Source organism: Atractosteus spatula, chromosome 3 (assembly GCF_055471065.1).
Source record: "Atractosteus spatula isolate fAtrSpa1 chromosome 3, fAtrSpa1.hap1, whole genome shotgun sequence".
Lineage (NCBI taxonomy): Eukaryota > Metazoa > Chordata > Actinopteri > Semionotiformes > Lepisosteidae > Atractosteus > Atractosteus spatula.
Window position 1 is genome coordinate 30,993,705 of NC_142708.1, and position 19,526 is coordinate 31,013,230.

Genomic DNA, 19,526 nt, shown 5'->3' on the forward strand with positions numbered 1-19,526 from the left:
CATTTCATGTAATATGTGCAGAAGCAAAATTAATCTTTTTATAGAATGACAAGTCTTCTTCATGACTTAAACCTTACCTATGTGACAAAAACACTTTAGCTGAAGACAAAAGAATGAGAGTTTTTTTTAAGTGGAAAAACTAATCATTATTTTAAAGAAAATGTATTTGGAACAGTCAATCTCTGCAGGAGGTTTCTAAGGGAGTACAGTATGTCGTAACCATATAATCAGTAATTACAGTTTGGATGTTTTTACTGAATTAATCCTGAACATTTATTATTAATTGTAAGTGAAGGATGCTAGTGCCATAACAGTACATAGGTTTGACTAGTACTTGGAACTACAGACAATTCAACTGGTTGCCTACTTGTTAAAGATTTATCATTAACTGTATCTGTTTCATTATCACTGGCTTCATCTTGTAAACCATTCAGACCTACAGACCTAAATGGTAAAATTGGCTCCAGCACAGAATTACTAAAATCATCTAGTGGCTCAAAGGTCACAGGTAAAATTCCAAAAGCACTCTTGTAATCTCTTTCTTTAGTGTATCCTCCTTCACTATTGTCATCGCTATCATTTTCATCTCTCATTTCTCTCTTTCCAACAAAGTCTTGTGTCGCCGTGATTGACCAATCATCTGACTGGTCATCCGAAAAAAAAACCTTTTTAGTGAAATCCAAGGTATCATCACTTTCACAGTCACAGTCTGTACAACCATAATCTGCATTTGCCATCTCACTGTTTTCCTCTGAAGGTTTTTGGTCTTTGGTATCCAGAGCAGATTCGGTTTCATATTCTTTCCCCTTCTTACTTCCTGAGGGGATTACTGGTGAATTGGTTAATTTCATTGCAAATGCATCAGGCAAGGGACTAGGGGTTTCACTGTGCTGAGCTAAATCAAGTTGTTTATCAATTATCACGTCAGCTTTGTTGCTTTCAGAACAGAGTGTGTGTTCCACAGCACAATGTTTAATGGATTCCTCTCTCTCACATATACTTGGCTGGGTTGTAAAGCTGCAAAGCCCAGCATTACCTTCTTCTGTTGTTTCTACTTCACAGCGAATGATCTCTAATTTCCCCTTAATGCTGGAAGTCAAATCAAAACTGGAATTCAAATCTTTCCTTTGTTCTCTTGCACTTTTTTTGTCTTGCTCACATCGACTGGGAGTGGGTGAAAGTGAGGATGTGTCACTCATATTCTTATTCACATTCTCACTGTCCCACAATGATTTCCTTCTGTCTGAAGGAACTGATGACCCCTTACAACCTATAGCGCTACAGATATTCTTTGCAGGCTGCATTTCAACCTTTGCATGATGCATCGACAATTCCATAGTGATGGTATTCTTCTGAGTGGGTTTAGAGTCTGCAGATTTCTCCTTCAGTTTTACACTTCCACTTCTTAACTCCCATCTACAGGTTTTATTTCCTACATTTCTGTTAACTTTCTCTTTTACTTCTATAAAGCAAGTGCCTCCAACTTTCTGTGCTCCACTGACGGGAGTAGGTTTTTTCAGCACTACAGCACTATCTTCCTTCCTCTGCAACACAAAGAATTCCACTGATTATTACATGTAACATACAACTTCATTAGAGACAATGCCTGTATGGAAATGAACATGGTATCTTTAACCCCAAGCAATAATTAACTATGGTTAGCTGGTACATCCGGAGTCTGTCTCGGTAAGAAATGGGCGCAAGGCGATCTGGGATGGAATGCCAGTCCGGCACTGGGCGCACAGATATACATGCACACACTTACACCAGGGCCAATACTTCTAGAAGCCAATTAACCTAGCAGTCTGTCTTTGGGAGGAAACTGGAGCACATGGTGAAAACCCACGTGAACTCGGGGAGAACTTACAAACTTCACACAAATAGCACTCCAGGTTCAGCATTGAACCCAGAACCTCAGCACTGTGAGGCAGCAATACTAACCACTGTGGCCTCCCTGTATATTATCTTAAAATTATATTTCTGCAAAAAAGAAAAATTGCATAAGCCACTTAAAAACAAATAAGCACCCAGTAGCCACCTCTGTTATCTGCAAGTTATTTAAATCTTAAAGCTGTAATTCCTTGTTTTCCACTACCTAGGATATCACTGCCCTTAGAGGATTACTGATGATTTCTCAAACACTCCTGGATTCCACGCATAGCTAGTAAATCATGACCATACTACTGTACGTAAAAGAAAATGAAATGCATGAACTGCACGTGAGTTCTTGACCGTTAATTGTGATTTGTACTCACTTTTTTCTGCCTTTGTATTAATTGTTTTCCATCAGTGCTTTTTATATTATCAGTGCTGTTTAACAGGGATTTCCCTAAAACAGTAAACATATAAGCAAATTAAATGTAATGCTGAAATCATACATTTATTTAACAATAAGAGGTAAAAGCAGTTTTGCTGTAGTGAAAACAATGTTGAGACCTGACTCCGACTCTCTTTTAGCTGGGCACAAATAACTTTTCATAAGCTTCTTCAGGGAAATTTCATTTGTTTGTTCTAGTGCCGATATCCCTTGCTCGTCTTTCAACAGTGGATCAGCAGCACGGCTTAACAGAAGCTGTATAATCTAAAAGAAAAATAAGATATTTAAGGTGAGGCAATCCTATTGGGAGTTAAACTGAAATTTAGCTCTGCCAGTTGCGTTGTACAATATCTGTCTTTTGCCTTGCTTCTAATATTTTATGTGTAAAAAAAGATCATGCATGCCATTAACTAAAGGAAAACACTACAATGCCATGTAAAGAGAATAGTTTTATATTAATATAAAAATTGTAGTCATGATTAAAAATACATAATAATTATAATTTCATTATTATGTTAAGTATCAGCTCTTTATGCATATTTTCTGATTTTTTAAGATGATTAGTTACAAAAACATGAACATGAAACATGAGAGGTGGTAGGGTGGCAGGGGTGAGGGGTAGGAAGGGAACAATGTGACTGAAGGAGTCTAAATCACCCTCACATGAACAATGGATGGTTGTGGTTGGAACATGACAATTTCAAGTCAAATCATTATAAGAGTGAAGTACACAGACAAACAGAACATGGACTGAACAATCTAAAATGAGCCAAAGTTTCCTTTTATCTTGACACAAGAAAGAGGGAAAAGCTGCTGTGTCACTGGCTATTCCAAGGGGAATAGTATTTTGGGTACAGCATATAAAGTTTCTTTGTCCATGTATTCAGGACAGCTGAAGCCATAATTGATTTCAGTAGTGGTGCCATTGCCTGATGAACCAGGGGAAGTGCATTTCTTTTAATGTTCTTCACATTAGGAGCTAGCAAATTATTTTATTCCCATGACTCTGCATTTCAGTACTTCTTCTCGTTACAATATACCTTATTTTCCTCAAACTGAATATTTCAGCTCTGAATCCATACTCTACATATTCTTGTGGTAGAAAGCAATTGTCTTGTCTGTATTAGGTACAGTACATGAATGTACAAGGAAGTCACAATCAAAACATAACTAAGTGTACAGAAAACAATATTGCAAGCTGGCCTTAATATTAATTTGAAAGGACAAGGCTATGATGGACCAAACACATTCAGTGGTCACCAAAAAGGGACGATGGGAAAGCAAAGGGAAATCTTTAAATATGGACACTATGCCCACTATGCAAATCACAGTCTTAACCTGGTATTTGAAAGGCTCTCATGTGGTGAGAAATGGTGCTAAAAATTTGAGTGTTTTTCACAAATCTACCATGCTATTGTTTTTGAGATCCAAAAATCAAATGCATCTAACCCGACAATACAAATTCAATTTCTATCACCACATGGACCAAGACTGGTGTTGACAGGCACGATGAAAGTTGTTCCTTTAATTCAGCTTCTGTTTAAAGTATAGCTTGGCATGCTGATGATGCTTTTATTATTGTTTTCAAATTAAATTGATTTTTATATAGCGGATACAAAAAAGATCAAACCATAATGGTTTGCAATAAAATATTTAAACATCTGATGCTTGGACATGCCTAGAATGCTTCTGTGTTTGTAAATGTTTGAAGAACTCCCCAGAGAGATTTTTATGCCCCCCATATCACTTTGCATCACATATTTGGACTGATTTTTATACCCTTTGGTTTCAAACTACTGCTCGAGTGGCCTGCCAAGCTCAAGTGAAATTAAGTGGAGATTAAAACTGCACTTAACAGTATCTGATGAACCAATTGATTTTACACTGGTGAACCAAAAGCACTCAGCACTTGCGGTAAAGAAAGCTCACAAAGTCATTGTCCGGTTCATGTTTCAGTTCATATTCTTTTACATTCAATATCAGTACTGTGCTTCATAACCAGCTAGCACTCAAATTGCATATTGCACACTGCATCTTAACAGTGTTCATGTTACTGACCACTGCCGCTGCAAGGCATGGTATTATTACGACTGTAGTAAAACATCTGTGATGTAGGTGAGAAAAAGTGGTGAGAAAAGTTTATTTGCCGCGTCCATCAGAACAGAAAAAGCTGTCATCATAATATACATACACACATCTTTTTGCCTCCTATATCTGTTTGTGGTATAAAAAATAACAGGGCAAAAACTGAAACTGCCCACTTGAACAACAGACGGTCTCAGTAGATTACTACTGTATACTTTCCGTACAAGCAGCACAGCCGGACAAATGTAAAGCTGACTATTTCTGGCACCTGCGTCACAATTATTATTAGAATTATATTTCTAATTATATGAGAAAATCATAACTTAAGTTAAGTTATGACTGGAATTGCACACTGCATTGGTAGTGGATTTTGGATTATGAACCTTGGATTATGACAAATACTGACGGACTGACTGTTGTGACACTGCTTCACTGATAGTAATTGTATATGACAATACGGTTTTGAAGTCCTAGTTTTTATGATGCCATTGATTATTATTTGTTAGTAAAGCGTCACTGAGTATTTTAACAGCTGTTAACAATGTAGATACATGAATGTGCTTTTAGATTATTTACACTGATGACAGTAGAGAGATGTGCTGACACACCTGCAATAGAACTTCGATTACTTCTCATTTTTTTGGATGTAAGACCACCAATGTTGCATCTGTCATATTAGACAGATTGAAGAAACCAAAGCAACCATATTATCTCCTTTGTAACTATTTGGTCACTTACTGTACAGTACGTGATTATGAAGCTTTTCTCTATATGTTTTATTTTTTATGTTTTTAATAAGAAATTACTTTGTGATTACTGCCAATTGCCAAGCTTACTTTGTAGAATAAAATATTAGCCTACTGCGGCGACATTTACATTAGTAATTTGCAATTATAATATTATTTATAGATTGTTTAATAATAGGGTTAGATGATAGCCCACATAAAACTTTCTTCAACTTTTTGTGGTTCTCAGGTGATAGAAGTATACTACTAAATTCAAGATGGCAGATGTATGTTAAAACCAGAATGCCCTAATGGCACCTACTCACAATTTTGGACAAAGCACAATCTGTTGCACTCTCCCTTAAAGAATAACGGTTTATATAGAAATGTCCCAATTCTTAACAGAAGCCTGTAGGCCTCCCCTAGGTTATTTTTGGGCTATAGAAAGAACTGAACTCTCTCTGTTGGCTCTATTTTTCAAAATATTTGCCTACAGTATATATGACATTATGTCACTCAGAAAATGACCCAGCCTAATATTAATTTAGCATTTTAAACTTAGTGACTATTTTTATATTGTTTGTAATAACTTCATCACATTGTTAGTAAAATCAATTTTCGTAAACAGCCTCAAACAGAAAAAATGAATTTTTGATTAGAAAAAAATTTAAACCATATAAAAAAACAAGGTTATTTTTCATATTTTCCTACTGCATCTTAGGAAGCACCACACCTGAATGACCTGATGACAGATTTTCATGTACTATAAACACACTGCAGATTTGTTGAAGGCTTTTCAGAAGGCTGTTTTGCAGGTGCTAAAAGAATGACTAATGCATATTTACCATCCAAATCCCTGTTTCAGCATTCTGTGCCATTCTGTGTCAACTGATACAGCAGTAGATCAGGATCTTGCATCATATTAGCTGATAAGCAAACAGCCTTACCTGAAAACCATTTAGTTGGCAGTGTTCTACAGAAGGCAAAATTCTCAATATTGTGCTTAAAGTATTTGAAGAAAAGGTGTGCCATGTTGAGTAGAAAGAGGGGGGTGGCCGTCTTGATCAGTTGTGGGTTAGTATTAGCAATTCAGTTAAAAGCGAAATTTTCTGGACTTCATTATTGTCTTTGTATTTCCCACCATCTTGCACTAGCAACAGTGGATGTTATAGGATTGCATTCATTAATCTAATTAAAGTACGAGCAGGTACTTGAACAGCAGGTACAGTATTAGCTACAAACTCTTCTGGTATTCTTGGAAAAGTAAAGTGCCCTGTGAGAAATAAAGGTCAGATTGAATGCAGAACGTTGGACGTTGGGTTGCAGGGCGGGCCCTGTAAATGGCAATTGCTGAAAAAATGGATTCCCTTATCTCAAGACTTGTAGCTGATACAAGTATAAAGGCATCCAGTTTATTTAAACAGATCTGACTGTAAAAAAAAATTGCATGCTACATATTTTTGACAGATGTGCTTGCTGAAAGTATGATAACTTGTATGACTTTTTAGCGTAAAAAAATTGACTTTTCAGCTGTAAGTAGCTCAATGCAGGCCCCTGTACTGAGAATTACAGGCTTTGTAATTCAGGCATTGTTCTTTCTTCACATCTACAACATGAAATGTTTAATGAAAAAATGTTTTTATTGATAGGTTCATACTGTGACAGACATCATGAAATAGAGACAACAGGCTCTATTTGCACAGATAATAATAATTGCTGTTAATAATATGATTAAAAGCCTTGGCAGAATGTTAATTGCTAAGAAGGATACAAACATATTTATTGGTCTTTCCGGTATCTTTACTTCAAGAGATGAAAGTGATCCACTTTAAATTAACATGAACTTCTGCCAGCTTCCGTTCATATTAAAGCACAATTTATCAGCATACTTCAGTGCAAGCAAGAGATGGAAAACTTTCACAGACATTTAATTGTTGAATTGTATGTTACACAATGATGAAAATGGACATTTGAAAATTCTGAGGACAGGAGATAGGAAATGTTTCTCACTCTGTTAATACATTTAATCATTTGCATGATCATTTACCATTTTTTTCTACCTTTTCTGGGAAAAATAACAATCTAAATGGTGACAGCACAAATTTAATGGGTTACAAATACAACTGTAATATATTGCTGCTATAGAATCAATCCAGTGAAGCGTGTCCAGCTACTGTATATTGCACAGTTTAAAAGAAAGCACTCATCTGACGGGCAGAAATAACTGAATCGTGAAGAGAATAGACTATGAGGAAATCCAACTCAGTTACTCAAAATCCTGAAGAGCACCGACAAAGTCAAACATATTGACTTTTTTTTTTAATAAACAGGGTAAGACACACCACAGAACACTAAATAAAACTCAAAGTGTGTCAAAGTGTGTTTAAAACTGAGAACAGGAGTCATCTTTTACACAAAGGCTTATGGGTGTCTGGACCATGTTCCCAGTCATGATGTTGAAGCTGAAACCCTGGCTTCTTTCAAGAAACAGAATTATGAAATCCAGAGATAATTCGGGCAAAAAGCCTAATTCTGTTCTTAAGATTTAAGCCTCGTAAATACTGTTGAGGGATCTGATTTAAGATCAATTCATTACATTAATTGGTCACAGATCTTGTACAAAGCTACCACGTCTTGCAGTAAAACAGTCCAAGATGATAACTCTAAAACTTGCACAAGAAAACATTCTTATTTAATTATTGTTAATTTGCACAATGGAGAAGTGGAAATGTAGCCCACATTAGAATACAGAGAAGCTTCATTTTGTTTTTGACTTCTGCTTGGCTTCCTTGTTCTTTCCACCTGTGTTAACTGTCATGGTGTTCCTGAAGTTTAATGTAAAATCGTGAATCTTCTGCTTTTCAGTCGTTTAAACTATTTTCTGGTGATTAGTATATGGGTTATTCATTTCTGGTATTTGTTTTCCATCTGCCTACCTTCCTTTAGAGTAATTGGCAGTCATCAACCTCACTCATGAAGAGCTCTTGCGTGATGAAGTGCACCTTTTGTTAATGAGGTCCACTGAGTCTTCATTATTTACAGGAAATAATAAGTACTAGTCAGGAACGTTTAAGAAATGTAGCAATAAATATTAACTGCCTTCTGAGTTTAAGATTATTATAATATTTTAAACATCATTACTGTCATCATTATTATATAATATAATAATATATACTGTAACATCAATATTGTTCACTATGTTCATTTCCTTTCTACCGAAGAAAAGAATGATTTACGTGGGTGTAAAATTGAATCATGAAACTGCAGGATGGACATGAAAGTTAAACAGGCATCACCTGTTAACTGTTTGAGGTACTGATGATGCATAACTCAGTGACTGTTGTTAAACGTTGCTTGTTGTTGAACAGAGACATTGATTACAAATTTAGTGTACAGGTATATATAAAAAATATTCTTGCCTTATGATTTTCTCTTTGAACAGCAATCTGAAGGGGAGTCGTGCCATACTCTGCTTTGCAGTTCACAATGGCCCCAGCATTCAGAAGATCAAAGACCATCTCATAATGATTTCCTGAAACTGCCTCATGAAGTGGAGTCCAGCCTAAAAAACAAAAATGCAATTCATTTATTGCTCTGATGCATGTAGATTGCTGTTTAAGAAACACATTTAAGTTCCATGCATCTATCAAAGTTTTTTAGCTGCTTAATCAAAGGTTGCAAGGGAGCTGGAGCCTATCCTGGCAAGCAACAGGCTCAAGCCAGGATACACCCAGGACAGGGCAGGGGAGACAGACAAAAACACAAATACCTTGGCCAATTTACCCAGAAGCCATTTAACCTACCAGTATGTCTTTGGACTTTTGGAGGAAACCTGAGCACCTGGAGTAAACCCACAAGGACATGGGGGCTCATAACCTGCAAACCCCCAGGTTTAGAACTGCGAGACAGCAGTGCTAACCACTACATGACCGTGACCCCCTTAAAGTATCATATTTTTTTTTAAATCGTATGATATTACAGGGGCATTCAAGAATTCCTTAATTCAGTTATTCAGTTGGAAAGATAATCTTCTTGAGGTTGCCTGCTCAATTTATGTAACCCACACTCATCAAGTTCAAATTTATCTGAGATTAAGATTAATTTTAACATTGGATCACATTTTGAATTTTAATATTAAAATTAATATTTATAATGGATTGAACACGATTGGGCATTAGTTGGTCAGTGTCTTCTAAGCTTCTAACTGACTCCTCTGGCTCGTCAAGTCACAGATCAATAATAAATGGCTCAACCAGGCGGGCATGTTAGCATGTGTGGTCCTCGGGTCCTCATTCATCCTGAGCAGTACATATGTCAGCTGAGGCTTGAAAACAATTGGGACATTCCAAATGTGTGTGTACAGAATGATTTACCTGTCCCAGTCCCAAATTGTTTAGAAAGAATGAATGGGAATATTGACCATGTTGAAAGCTAATCTCTGTATTGAGATTTAACCTGAAAACTCCCCGAATAAGCACAAGCTTGGGGATGAATGATCATCTGTGCAGCTCTTGGCGATTCAGACACAAGCATGACATCATTCACAGCACACTGACTTTCCTATTACTCAATGCTGGATTCTAATATTTACATGTCATTTTCCAGAAATAGAACCATAAAGCTTCAGGGATTTTATTTCTCTTTTTGTAAACCTGTGGCACAACCAGGATACATATTTAGTTATTCTTTATAATATACTAAAAACATTTTTACCTGTTTTTCATCAATTCTACACAATTAAAAAAAAAACATTCAACAGAATTCTAAACAAAATCAATGAAGGTGACAGCTTTTGGTTCTCTATGCAATAATTTGTATGTCATTACTTGCACAACTCCACTCTCTTGCTTTCTAGCACATGTCCAAGTATATTAATCTTACAGGATCATTATCTCAAAATACTTATCAACTTACAAATAACACTGAGAGAAAACATTCTGTTTAACGTCTGCTGCACAATAGGAGCTACTTAGCCATTTTAGAGCCTGAATGTTTATTATGTGGTACCGTTTTTTATCTACCAATATTTTTTTAGATTTCATCCTGCTTAAGTACTGTACTGTTATCCTGAATAGTCCAGGTTTTGCAGATGTTTCACTGAACACTGTGCATTTTTGAAACAGGGGAAAGGTCTTTACCGGGACATTTTAAATGGATCCAGCTTAGGCTTGGACCTTTCATATGGCCTATGCTATGTGTATAATTCATACACACTGTGCTTGCATGGTAAATGGTGGGTGAACCAGGATTTGCACGCAAATGTAAACAATAGTTATGTATTTTGTTGCAGACATTGAAAAACTGAATGAATTTGCATAGCAGCAGCATATGTAATTCCAGCCTTCAGAAATTCTGGATGTAAATAAAACTGGACATAGTAATTTAATGCAATATAAAGAAATCATGTGCTTGGTGTGTAGGAGGAGGAAGGATTCTGGATCTTGCCACTTTTAAGTTCCTAAGAAGTGTCTTAAGGGCAAACATTTTGTTTGATGTGACCTGGCAGTTGGGGAAGTCTGGAACAAGCCACCCAGGTAAGCTGCTGAACCTGACTGCTGCCACTTCTTTCAAATACTGGGTGGTTGAGATCATTATTTAGCAACTTTATTAGCTAGATTGACAGAAATAGGATGAAGAGCAAGACTTCTAGACGACACGCTGCTGTCTCAAAAAGTGAGGAAATGAATTGGACAGACCTTGTGAGTCTATTTCCTCAGGACCCCATCTACAGTATTTAAAGAGCCCCTGACACTATGCTAGCCCCATGTGGAGTCACAAGGTGTATAAATATTTAAATATGGTAAAAACTGAAAAATGATCCAGCTGAAAAGAGTTGATATTATTGAGAGATCACGGGTGAGATTAATTTTTCCTTATCTTCAAATTTGTCAAAATTGGTTTGGCTACATTACAAATCGCCAATGGAAAGCAATGAATCTGACAAATGATCTTTTAAACTGGACTTTTTTTACCTCTAAATAGCACCACAAAAAAATTATGTAAATATGATTTTAAAAATCAATTTCAATCCATTATCCAGAAAGCTACTTACTCCTAATAAAGGTTTGTAGTACCTAATCCCATAAACTGTGTGTGAAGTAGGTCTGCATCCTGGATCTGGACAGATCACCAATCCATCATAGGGAACACACTAGCACAAAGGGACAATTTAGGGATGTCAATTAACCTAGGCAGCATGATCCTCGGAGTTGGGAGGAAGCTGTAGCAGTTAATGGCAACCCCTCACAAATGCAGTGACAACATGCAAACTCCACACAGAATGCACCCCAGCCTAGAATTGAACTCTGGATCAAAAATCTGTGAGGCAGCAGTGCTAAACTACCACATCACTGTGCCACCCAGTATCAATGTCCTAACATAAATTTTCATTAACAAAAAACTCTTAAGTAAAAGGTAATGCATTATACTGTACCTGCATTGTCTGCTCTGTTTGCACTGGCACCAACTTTCAGCATTTCAGATACTAACTGGGTGTCACCATCCTGCACGGCTCGGAGAAGCAAGGTCTCTCCAAAATAATTTCTTCTGTTTATGGAAGTGACAACTAGACTCTTCCCAGTTTTTGTTTTAAATGGTTGTCTGTTACCTAAAAATAAAGAGAGTGTATATTATTTGTAGTTGCTAAACAGAAATAACTGAACACATTTGTCTCTTCATACAAAACTAGCTTTTCAATTTTTAAATACTCTACAAGTCTACAAGTTTTCCTTATTCTGAAAATAGCAGTTGTCTTCTGCCAAAATAAACAGCTTATTCATCACATCAGCTGGACTATAGAACAACAGAGAAATTGTCCTAAGTCTGCTTAACAAAAAATTAATCTTTTTACTGTACACACAACTACATTTTTGAATGCAGGACTGGAAAAAAATATTCTTATTCTCCTCTAGCAAACAAATATTATGAGTTACTGGTCAGAGTAATTTAACATTGTTAAAGCAGGGGTTGGAAACGCGGGTGAATTCCCAAGGGGCGGGGTCATCTCATTACGAGAATCACATTCTTCGGATTCTCACAGGGAAATCACTAAATTGGCTGCATCTGGTGACTTTAACTCCATATAAAATGCAGTTCCTAGGACAGTAAGGATTGTCTTTTCATGGACGCTCATGGTTTAATAAGACAGTGAGTATTCAAAGAGGCAATTCAAAACAAAAAATGATTTTGTTAAGCACTACCAGTCAAAGAGGACTTATAACGGGATAAAACTGGTAGCGGCCTTGGTTGTTTTTCAGGTCGGGACGCCGGTAAATAAGAAGGTTAATGAGCGTACCTGGCCAACCAGAATTGACCGAGAGAGGTTATTGCCACTGCTATCCGGGGAAGATAGTTACGGTTCATGTTGAGACCCCCTGCCACTCTGTCTAAGAGGGGGATCTATAGTACCATACATTATAAATGTAAAAGAGTACTTTTTTATACATAAAAGTCATAAAAATGTCTTCTATAGCACAAAACAATTACAAGTGATTACAAACTGGCAGTATGCCAAAGGTTTCATAAGTTAAAAACAATATGCAAGACATACTGTAGGGAAATAAAAGAAACCTTACTTCCTGTATTTTTCTGAGACTTTGACTTATTTGGAACTGCAGCACTGCTGCATTCCCTGTATGCTCCTGCCTGTGTCCTCTGGCCATGTCCATCAGTGACTGATGCAGAGCACAGATCTGTCCCATCAGTGTTTACTGTCTCCCTTGAAATACAGGCATATCACAATCATATTAGAATCACTATACTTTAACTTATATGTAACATCTTCACACCGGGTGACCCTGGCTGAATCCTATCTGTAGAGCTCAGCTCCTATTTCCTATTTCCTGGATGCAAAACTGAAGCTATCCAGTACTGGCTAGATTGAGTTTAACCAGGTGCCACCAGGCAGTCATAGAAAACTGAAAGAGCAAATCGTGACCCTAGGGCTTTCCTTGGGTTATCAACACATAGGAATAGAAACTTTTGTATCAGGTTAGGGGGTTGCAGAAACAGAAATGGAAAAAAGTAAAAAGAGCAGGTCCTCAACATCCATTTCTAGTCAATACTACTCTACACCACATCGCTGTAGTCTATTGACTTCGACCTTGGAGCTGTTTGTATTGTGAAGTCTTTCAAGATGAGCAAATGTAAATGAGTAATTTGTTAGATTTCCATCCATCCATTTTCTAAACCACTTGTTTTCAGGCTGTGGGAGGAGACCAGAGCACCGGGAGGACAAACAAGCATAGACATGGGGAGAACATACAAACTCCATACAGCACCCCAGGAATTGAACACAGGGCCCCAGTGCTATGAGGCAGCAATGCTAAGCTGTGCACGATCATGAAGACCCTTATTGTAACATTTATTACAAAAATGTTCCTTCATGTAAATTATAATTAATTAATTTCTGGAATCTGCTAATTATATAAAACTGGGTGGGAATTAACTGATTTTTTTCTTTACCTTTGTATTTAAGTAATTTCAGATTACACAAATCTTATTTATATGTGAATGAATTGTAATTCTGTAATTAATCATATAATAAAAAGACTGAGTGTGAAGGGTAAAATGAGTTACAGTTTGAGGATTTTTTTTATATTAAATGAAACAGATTTAACTGAATTACAGTACCATCAGTGGATTACAGGAATTTAAACTAAAGATAACTGTCATAACAAAGTTTGTAAAAACACATTTGTTATTGTAGTGTTATATAAACAACACTCTAAAATTAGTTTTGCACCACAGTTTTCATACTGAAAGAATTTCTTCCCCAAAATGGAAAAGTAAACGTTATTTATTACTTCACCTTTTACTGCACACCTCTCCACCAAGAACTTCAAAAAAGTCTGTTTTTCCTGGAAGATGAACAACATTAAAAGCCAAGAAGCCATGTGTTAATCCACTCAGAGAAAGGCATAAAAAAGTTAAGTCTTTAAAGAAAAACAAGCAGCTAATTAAAACTACTGTTTATTTGTTTTAAAATGAACTGGAATGGGTGAAAATTTATATTATATTTAATATATTAGATTAAGTGTATCTGAGTGTATTAAAATGTTGTTTCATGTAAGCAGGTTTTTCACAGCTTTGGAATGGATTATCCTCATTGAAAATAATCAGCAAACTGCTGACACTTAAAAGTGATCTTTCACAAACCTGATCAACATTCTGTGGCAAAATTCAAAACATTAATTGTACTTTAAAATAAAAAAATCTGACTGAAACACAAAGCCTCAGTTCTTCCTTAGAATTTTCCTTTAGCAGTGATAGCAATGTTATAATGAAGTTATAATAAAGTGGAAAGTGCGCTATTTAATAAACTTTAGGTGCTCTGACTAATTTATGAAGTCAGTTCCAAGTACATTATGAATCACATTGTGAATAAATTACTGATATTCATGACAAAGTTACATTTTCATACAGAAAACTAGCATTGCACTGGGATTAGTGTTTTTCTAGCGCTTACTGTTCTGGAAACCTTTGAGTGATTTATTCATGCTCTCCAGAAGGAGGTCTCTCACCCTAGTCTCAGAGAGCCAATTCAACTAGTCATGTAGGTCACATGTTTCTAAAAACTGGTAACATCTGTAAGTTATTGATCGATCAAACAATAACCTACAGAATTAAAATAATTAATAAAAGTCCTTAACAGTTCATCACACAGGTGTTTTTCCACTCAGATTCTAGTCCTAAATGAGCTCCACATTACAGTACTTAATTCAGCAAATCAACTGCTTAATTAATGCTGTTTTGTAAATGTGCTGTACAATGGAGGACTCCCCTTGGATAAGGTTAGAGAGTTGATATACAGCAATAGGCTGGAAGCCAAACAGTCCCACCTACAGAACAATCAACCTCACTGCCATCATTGCAGTTGTGATCCCAGAGAAGTTTGAGGGCCAAATTGGAAAGAAAATGCCACATCAAAATCCATCCTATATAATAGATAGGGTTACAATTCTAAGCTGAGCTACTGCACTCTTTCCTCTGTGTTGGCATCAATGTCATGTTTCACAATGATGTCTTTTGACTCTGTCTTTTGAGGCCTTCTCAAGTGAAAGAAGTCATCACTTCAGCCTTGACAAGCTCCAAGGAGTAGTCCAAGCAGGATCAACCAATATAATTTTAAGAAGGCATTCATAGCCTTACAGTGTACAGTGTGTGGATGTGCAAGTGGAGAGAAGTAAAAATAAAAAAATGAAAGGGAAGTTATAATTTATAATGGTAAACCTCATGTTACAACATACAACTCCTTATTATATTCAGGCTTCAGTAATGCATCATCAATTAGAGCATCCAACAATAGCATTTATGCCTTTATAGGCAACAGCATAAGCTGCCATTGTAGGTTAAAACTGTAGATTAACAGATCTGTTTCAACGCAGTTTGCAGAAACTGACTGCACGCTGTGATACCTGCAACTGGTTCGACTTTTGCAACAAAAGCATATGGGATGTTGCAAATGCATTGCAAGCTCACTGTTTCATGAATCAAAATCAGATCTTTACTTCAAGAAATGAGGCAAATACAGTAAACCCTCAGTTAAATGGACTTTGCTTTAATGGACAAAATCTGCTAAAGGGGAATTATGCGTGCAAAATTTAGAAACACTACCCCTTTCCAGTAATAACAATGAAATGCACACATAATAATGTAATATAAATGCTACATAGGCTTGAACTTCAATAGGTAGGTCAGTTGTTGATAATGAGTGTTGTTTGTGTTTCATATGCTTTTAGCAAATTTTATAAAGTATACATATAATTCATGAGCTTGTATATTTATGATGAAAAAAAACATTTTTATTGATTGTGTTGATTGCTAGCGTTAAAAATACATCAGAATCTCCAGAAAGCATATATATAGTATATATATTCTCATATACGAGTGTTCTGGGGCTGAAAAACATAATTTAACTGACGTTTGGCAATAACAGACACCTTTTCCCATTAATTTGACCATTTAACAGAGCACTTACTTTAACAGTACAAATTTGAAAGTACTGACAAGTAAAGAGGTTTCAAGAACAGAAGCCTAACAGCATGTTCTATGAGTTGAAAGTGTTAGAATATAAGTTTCAAACCTTTTTCTGATCTGCTGTTATGTCCGGGTGAATAAATCTCAATGAGTTTCCTCAACTCATCTGTGGCTTGTCCTACTGCAGTCTCCCCAGCATCGTTCTCAATTGAAGGATCAGCCCCATAAAGCAAGAGAAGCCGCACCATCTAGAGGACAGCACAAGTAATAGCAAAAAAGTGCTATTTCCACAACCTGGCTTTGCAAACCTGCTTGGCCGCACACTAACACCATACTGAGACCCTGAACAGTACCAGACAGAACCCCTAACATGCAGCAAAGTATCCCAAAGTATCACTGTATTCGCAGTGAAACAAATTAAAACATTTACAGTAAAAATGTATTGACTTTTCTAACATTCATTGCTGTTCATATGTTCTAACAAGAATGCTTATGATTTCTCAAGGAGTCTTTAATCAGTCAGCTGGATTTTAGATTTGATGTAGAAACAGCCTTTGGGAAGCTTAACATATATGGAACAAAAGACTGAAACATCCTGCTTTCAACCTAACATTGGGATACCAATTCATCTTTCAACAAGACTATGATCTAAAGCACAAGGCAAAATCTACACTGGAGTAGCTTCAATATAAATAAGTTAAGGTTCACGAGTGACCCAGTTAAAGAACTGTCCTACTGAGAATCTGTGGAAAGATTTGAAAACTGCTGTCCATAAGCAATCCACAAGCAGTATTAAGTTTAACAAAATGTGTATGCATTGTTTTATAATTTAACAACCTGAACTTTTTTCATGTCTGTGTGCCCCTTGGTAGAAGAGTCCTGTCAAAGCACATTCCCTACTGGCTTAAAAGTGTTCAGAAATAAAAACAGCAAAGGGACAGACTGGCAGAGCACCCCAGTTCAGGCTTGATATGACCTATAAACTCCACTTCAGGGGAGCTGCTGGAGTCACATTCTACATATTTAAAAGCAGGCAAAGACAGCAAGAACTACTGTAGCCTATGAAACCCCCGAAAGCAGTGGCACATGTCTTGTTGAGCAACAGAAATAGACCTGTGATAGGATAAAGCACTCCAACCACAGAAGAAGAACCGAATCTTGATGACACCATGCTGTGATGTCTCTCTTATTTCATCATTTTTGTGGATTCTGTCCACATTAGAGCTTAGACCAGCTTTCACAATTTGGAGGACAAGCCATGCAGAAGGCACTTTCTTGGCTCTCTCCATATATTGTGAAAGCTGATCTGAGCACACTTTCTTGACCTGTCAGATGGCTTTCTGCTCTGCTGCCACCTGCTGGCAACCAAAAGAAATCCCATCAGAGCTCCCAAAAACTGAGGCTGAAATCCTCAATATCGAAAATGTGGGCTCCCGTTCTCATGATCTCTTACACTGGGGTTAGGATTTGTGCTGGAAAGATAGGAGGTGCTGTCCATGTGGTTGGGAGGTCTTTGTGTTTGGTAGAGCAGGGGATGTTCTTGACAGCAGTCCTCTCCACAACCAAAGAGTTTTCATGGTCAAGGAGCTTTCGTCAGTATTAAGGAAGTTCTAGAGGATTGCTGAAGCATGTATGCTTGAGGTTATATAATTGTAGATGGTTTTCCTGGTATCAAGTAATTGATCCCTGAGACCAGGTTAGATGGTGACATCAGTTGCTGTCTAGGTCAACAAGGAGGACAAATGTCCTCGACAGTGAGAGCAAATGCTCAAATCCAGTTTGACGCTCTGAAGGCTAGAGCTCCAAACCCTAGGATTGAGGTGCCACTCATAATTCCTAGATGCTCAAACAACTGAGATACTCAAGGGTAGTTCACCGAACTTGGCAGTCAAGGAAAAAGTCATCACGACTGGAGTTCTTTTTAAGGTGTCCAAGCACCAGTCCAGTCCAAGGGTCACTTGAAGAAAACATAGAATTAAAAACAGAGAGAAAATGGCAAATAAAGCTATTTTTCTCTTTTCTTCTCTCAGTCAGAAAGAACTGAGGAAAAGTAGCTCTCACTATGCCTAGAGTGAGACTACAGCAGTTCTCAAGTAAAGGTACAATGATGTACAGTGCAGGATCCAAGGTGAACTGGTCTTGACAGTGCCAAGGAAAAAAATGCACAATTCAGTTCCTGCCATCAATCAGATATTCAGCATAACATGGTACTAATTTGATACAGGATCCTAGTATAATTTTTCTAACATGGCATTTATAACACTTTATGCTGGTAACACTTAAGCAGGAACTACAAATACAATACAAATACCTATACATTTATTTTTAAATAAATGTAGTATTTTATTAAAAACATTAAATAGTTTTGTATCAACATAAAGTTTCTAAATCAAACTATATATAATGCAATTTATCAGCTGCAAGAAATTTTCAAACACAAACACTACCTGGAATAAGATTCTAATTCTCATGTTTTTCCTTTACAAAGTAAGAGATGCAAAATGCCAGTCTGCTAAATAATACAATTTAGCACACCCTAGACCTTCCCAAATGTATTAGTTTATTTTCAAGAAACTGATAAGGACAAACTAAATAAAAAGAAATAAAACTTTATAGTTTCTTATGGCTGACTTCTTATTTTGAATAATTACTGTAGCACGTGGTGGTACTAGAGGACAATTAAGATCAACTCACTAGTGTGTACCAATCACAATTTGTTCAAAAATATTCAATTATTCAACAAACGCTGTTTAAATACCCAATAGTTTCCACGGTTGACAGCTTCATGCAAGGGTGTCATGCCCATTCTTCCTCCACAGTTCACATTTGCTCCCTGTTTCAGCAGTTCTTCAGCCATTTCACAGGAACCAGATAAAGAGGCTTCATGCAGTGGGGTCCATCCTACATCACATTAAATTAGAATAATAAATATAATCCAGTATTACTGTTAAAAATAAATGCAAGAATGTGACATGTAACTACGTTTTAATACAATGAATGTTTGCATTTTGTATTATTCTGAGATTCTTTCACACTATCACATCTACCTTAAAGATGCTAAATTTGTACCTGCATAGTCAGTGACATTAACTTTGCCACCAGCCTTTATAATCTCTTTGACCAGATCTCTGTCCTCATTTTGCACAGCTTTAAAGAGTATGGTCTCCCCATAATGGTTTCTTCTGTTAATGGTTATCCATGAGAGTTGTTTTGCAGAGGAAGGCTTTCTATCTGTCACATTTCTCATTTGCTGTGTACATGCTTCAGTATCTGTGGAAAATAAAATAGTTAACCACAATATTTTCACAGAACACACAAAATTATTTGGTTGCATATGCAGAATTAGAGAATCAAAATGTATTTTTATAAAAACACATTATACTGTGCATTTTATGATAAAACAAAAAATCCAAAGTTGAATA

The 19,526-nt window shown here is 36.5% G+C and overlaps 1 protein-coding gene across 1 annotated transcript in view; it reads right to left on the minus strand.

The window, feature by feature from the left end:
• Nucleotides 1–299: 299 nt before the first annotated feature.
• Nucleotides 300–19,526, minus strand: part of LOC148837683 (uncharacterized) — a 31,002-nt gene continuing 11,775 nt past the window's right edge. The window contains exons 8-17 of the mRNA XM_088910005.1: nt 19,174–19,374; nt 18,863–19,005; nt 16,211–16,352; nt 13,937–13,985; nt 12,702–12,844; nt 11,561–11,734; nt 8,547–8,689; nt 2,437–2,581; nt 2,256–2,329; nt 300–1,544 (exon numbers count right to left, since the gene is read on the minus strand). Coding sequence (XP_088766131.1) covers nt 300–1,544; nt 2,256–2,329; nt 2,437–2,581; nt 8,547–8,689; nt 11,561–11,734; nt 12,702–12,844; nt 13,937–13,985; nt 16,211–16,352; nt 18,863–19,005; nt 19,174–19,374 — 2,459 coding nt within the window. The remainder of the gene's footprint in view (nt 1,545–2,255; nt 2,330–2,436; nt 2,582–8,546; nt 8,690–11,560; nt 11,735–12,701; nt 12,845–13,936; nt 13,986–16,210; nt 16,353–18,862; nt 19,006–19,173; nt 19,375–19,526) is intronic.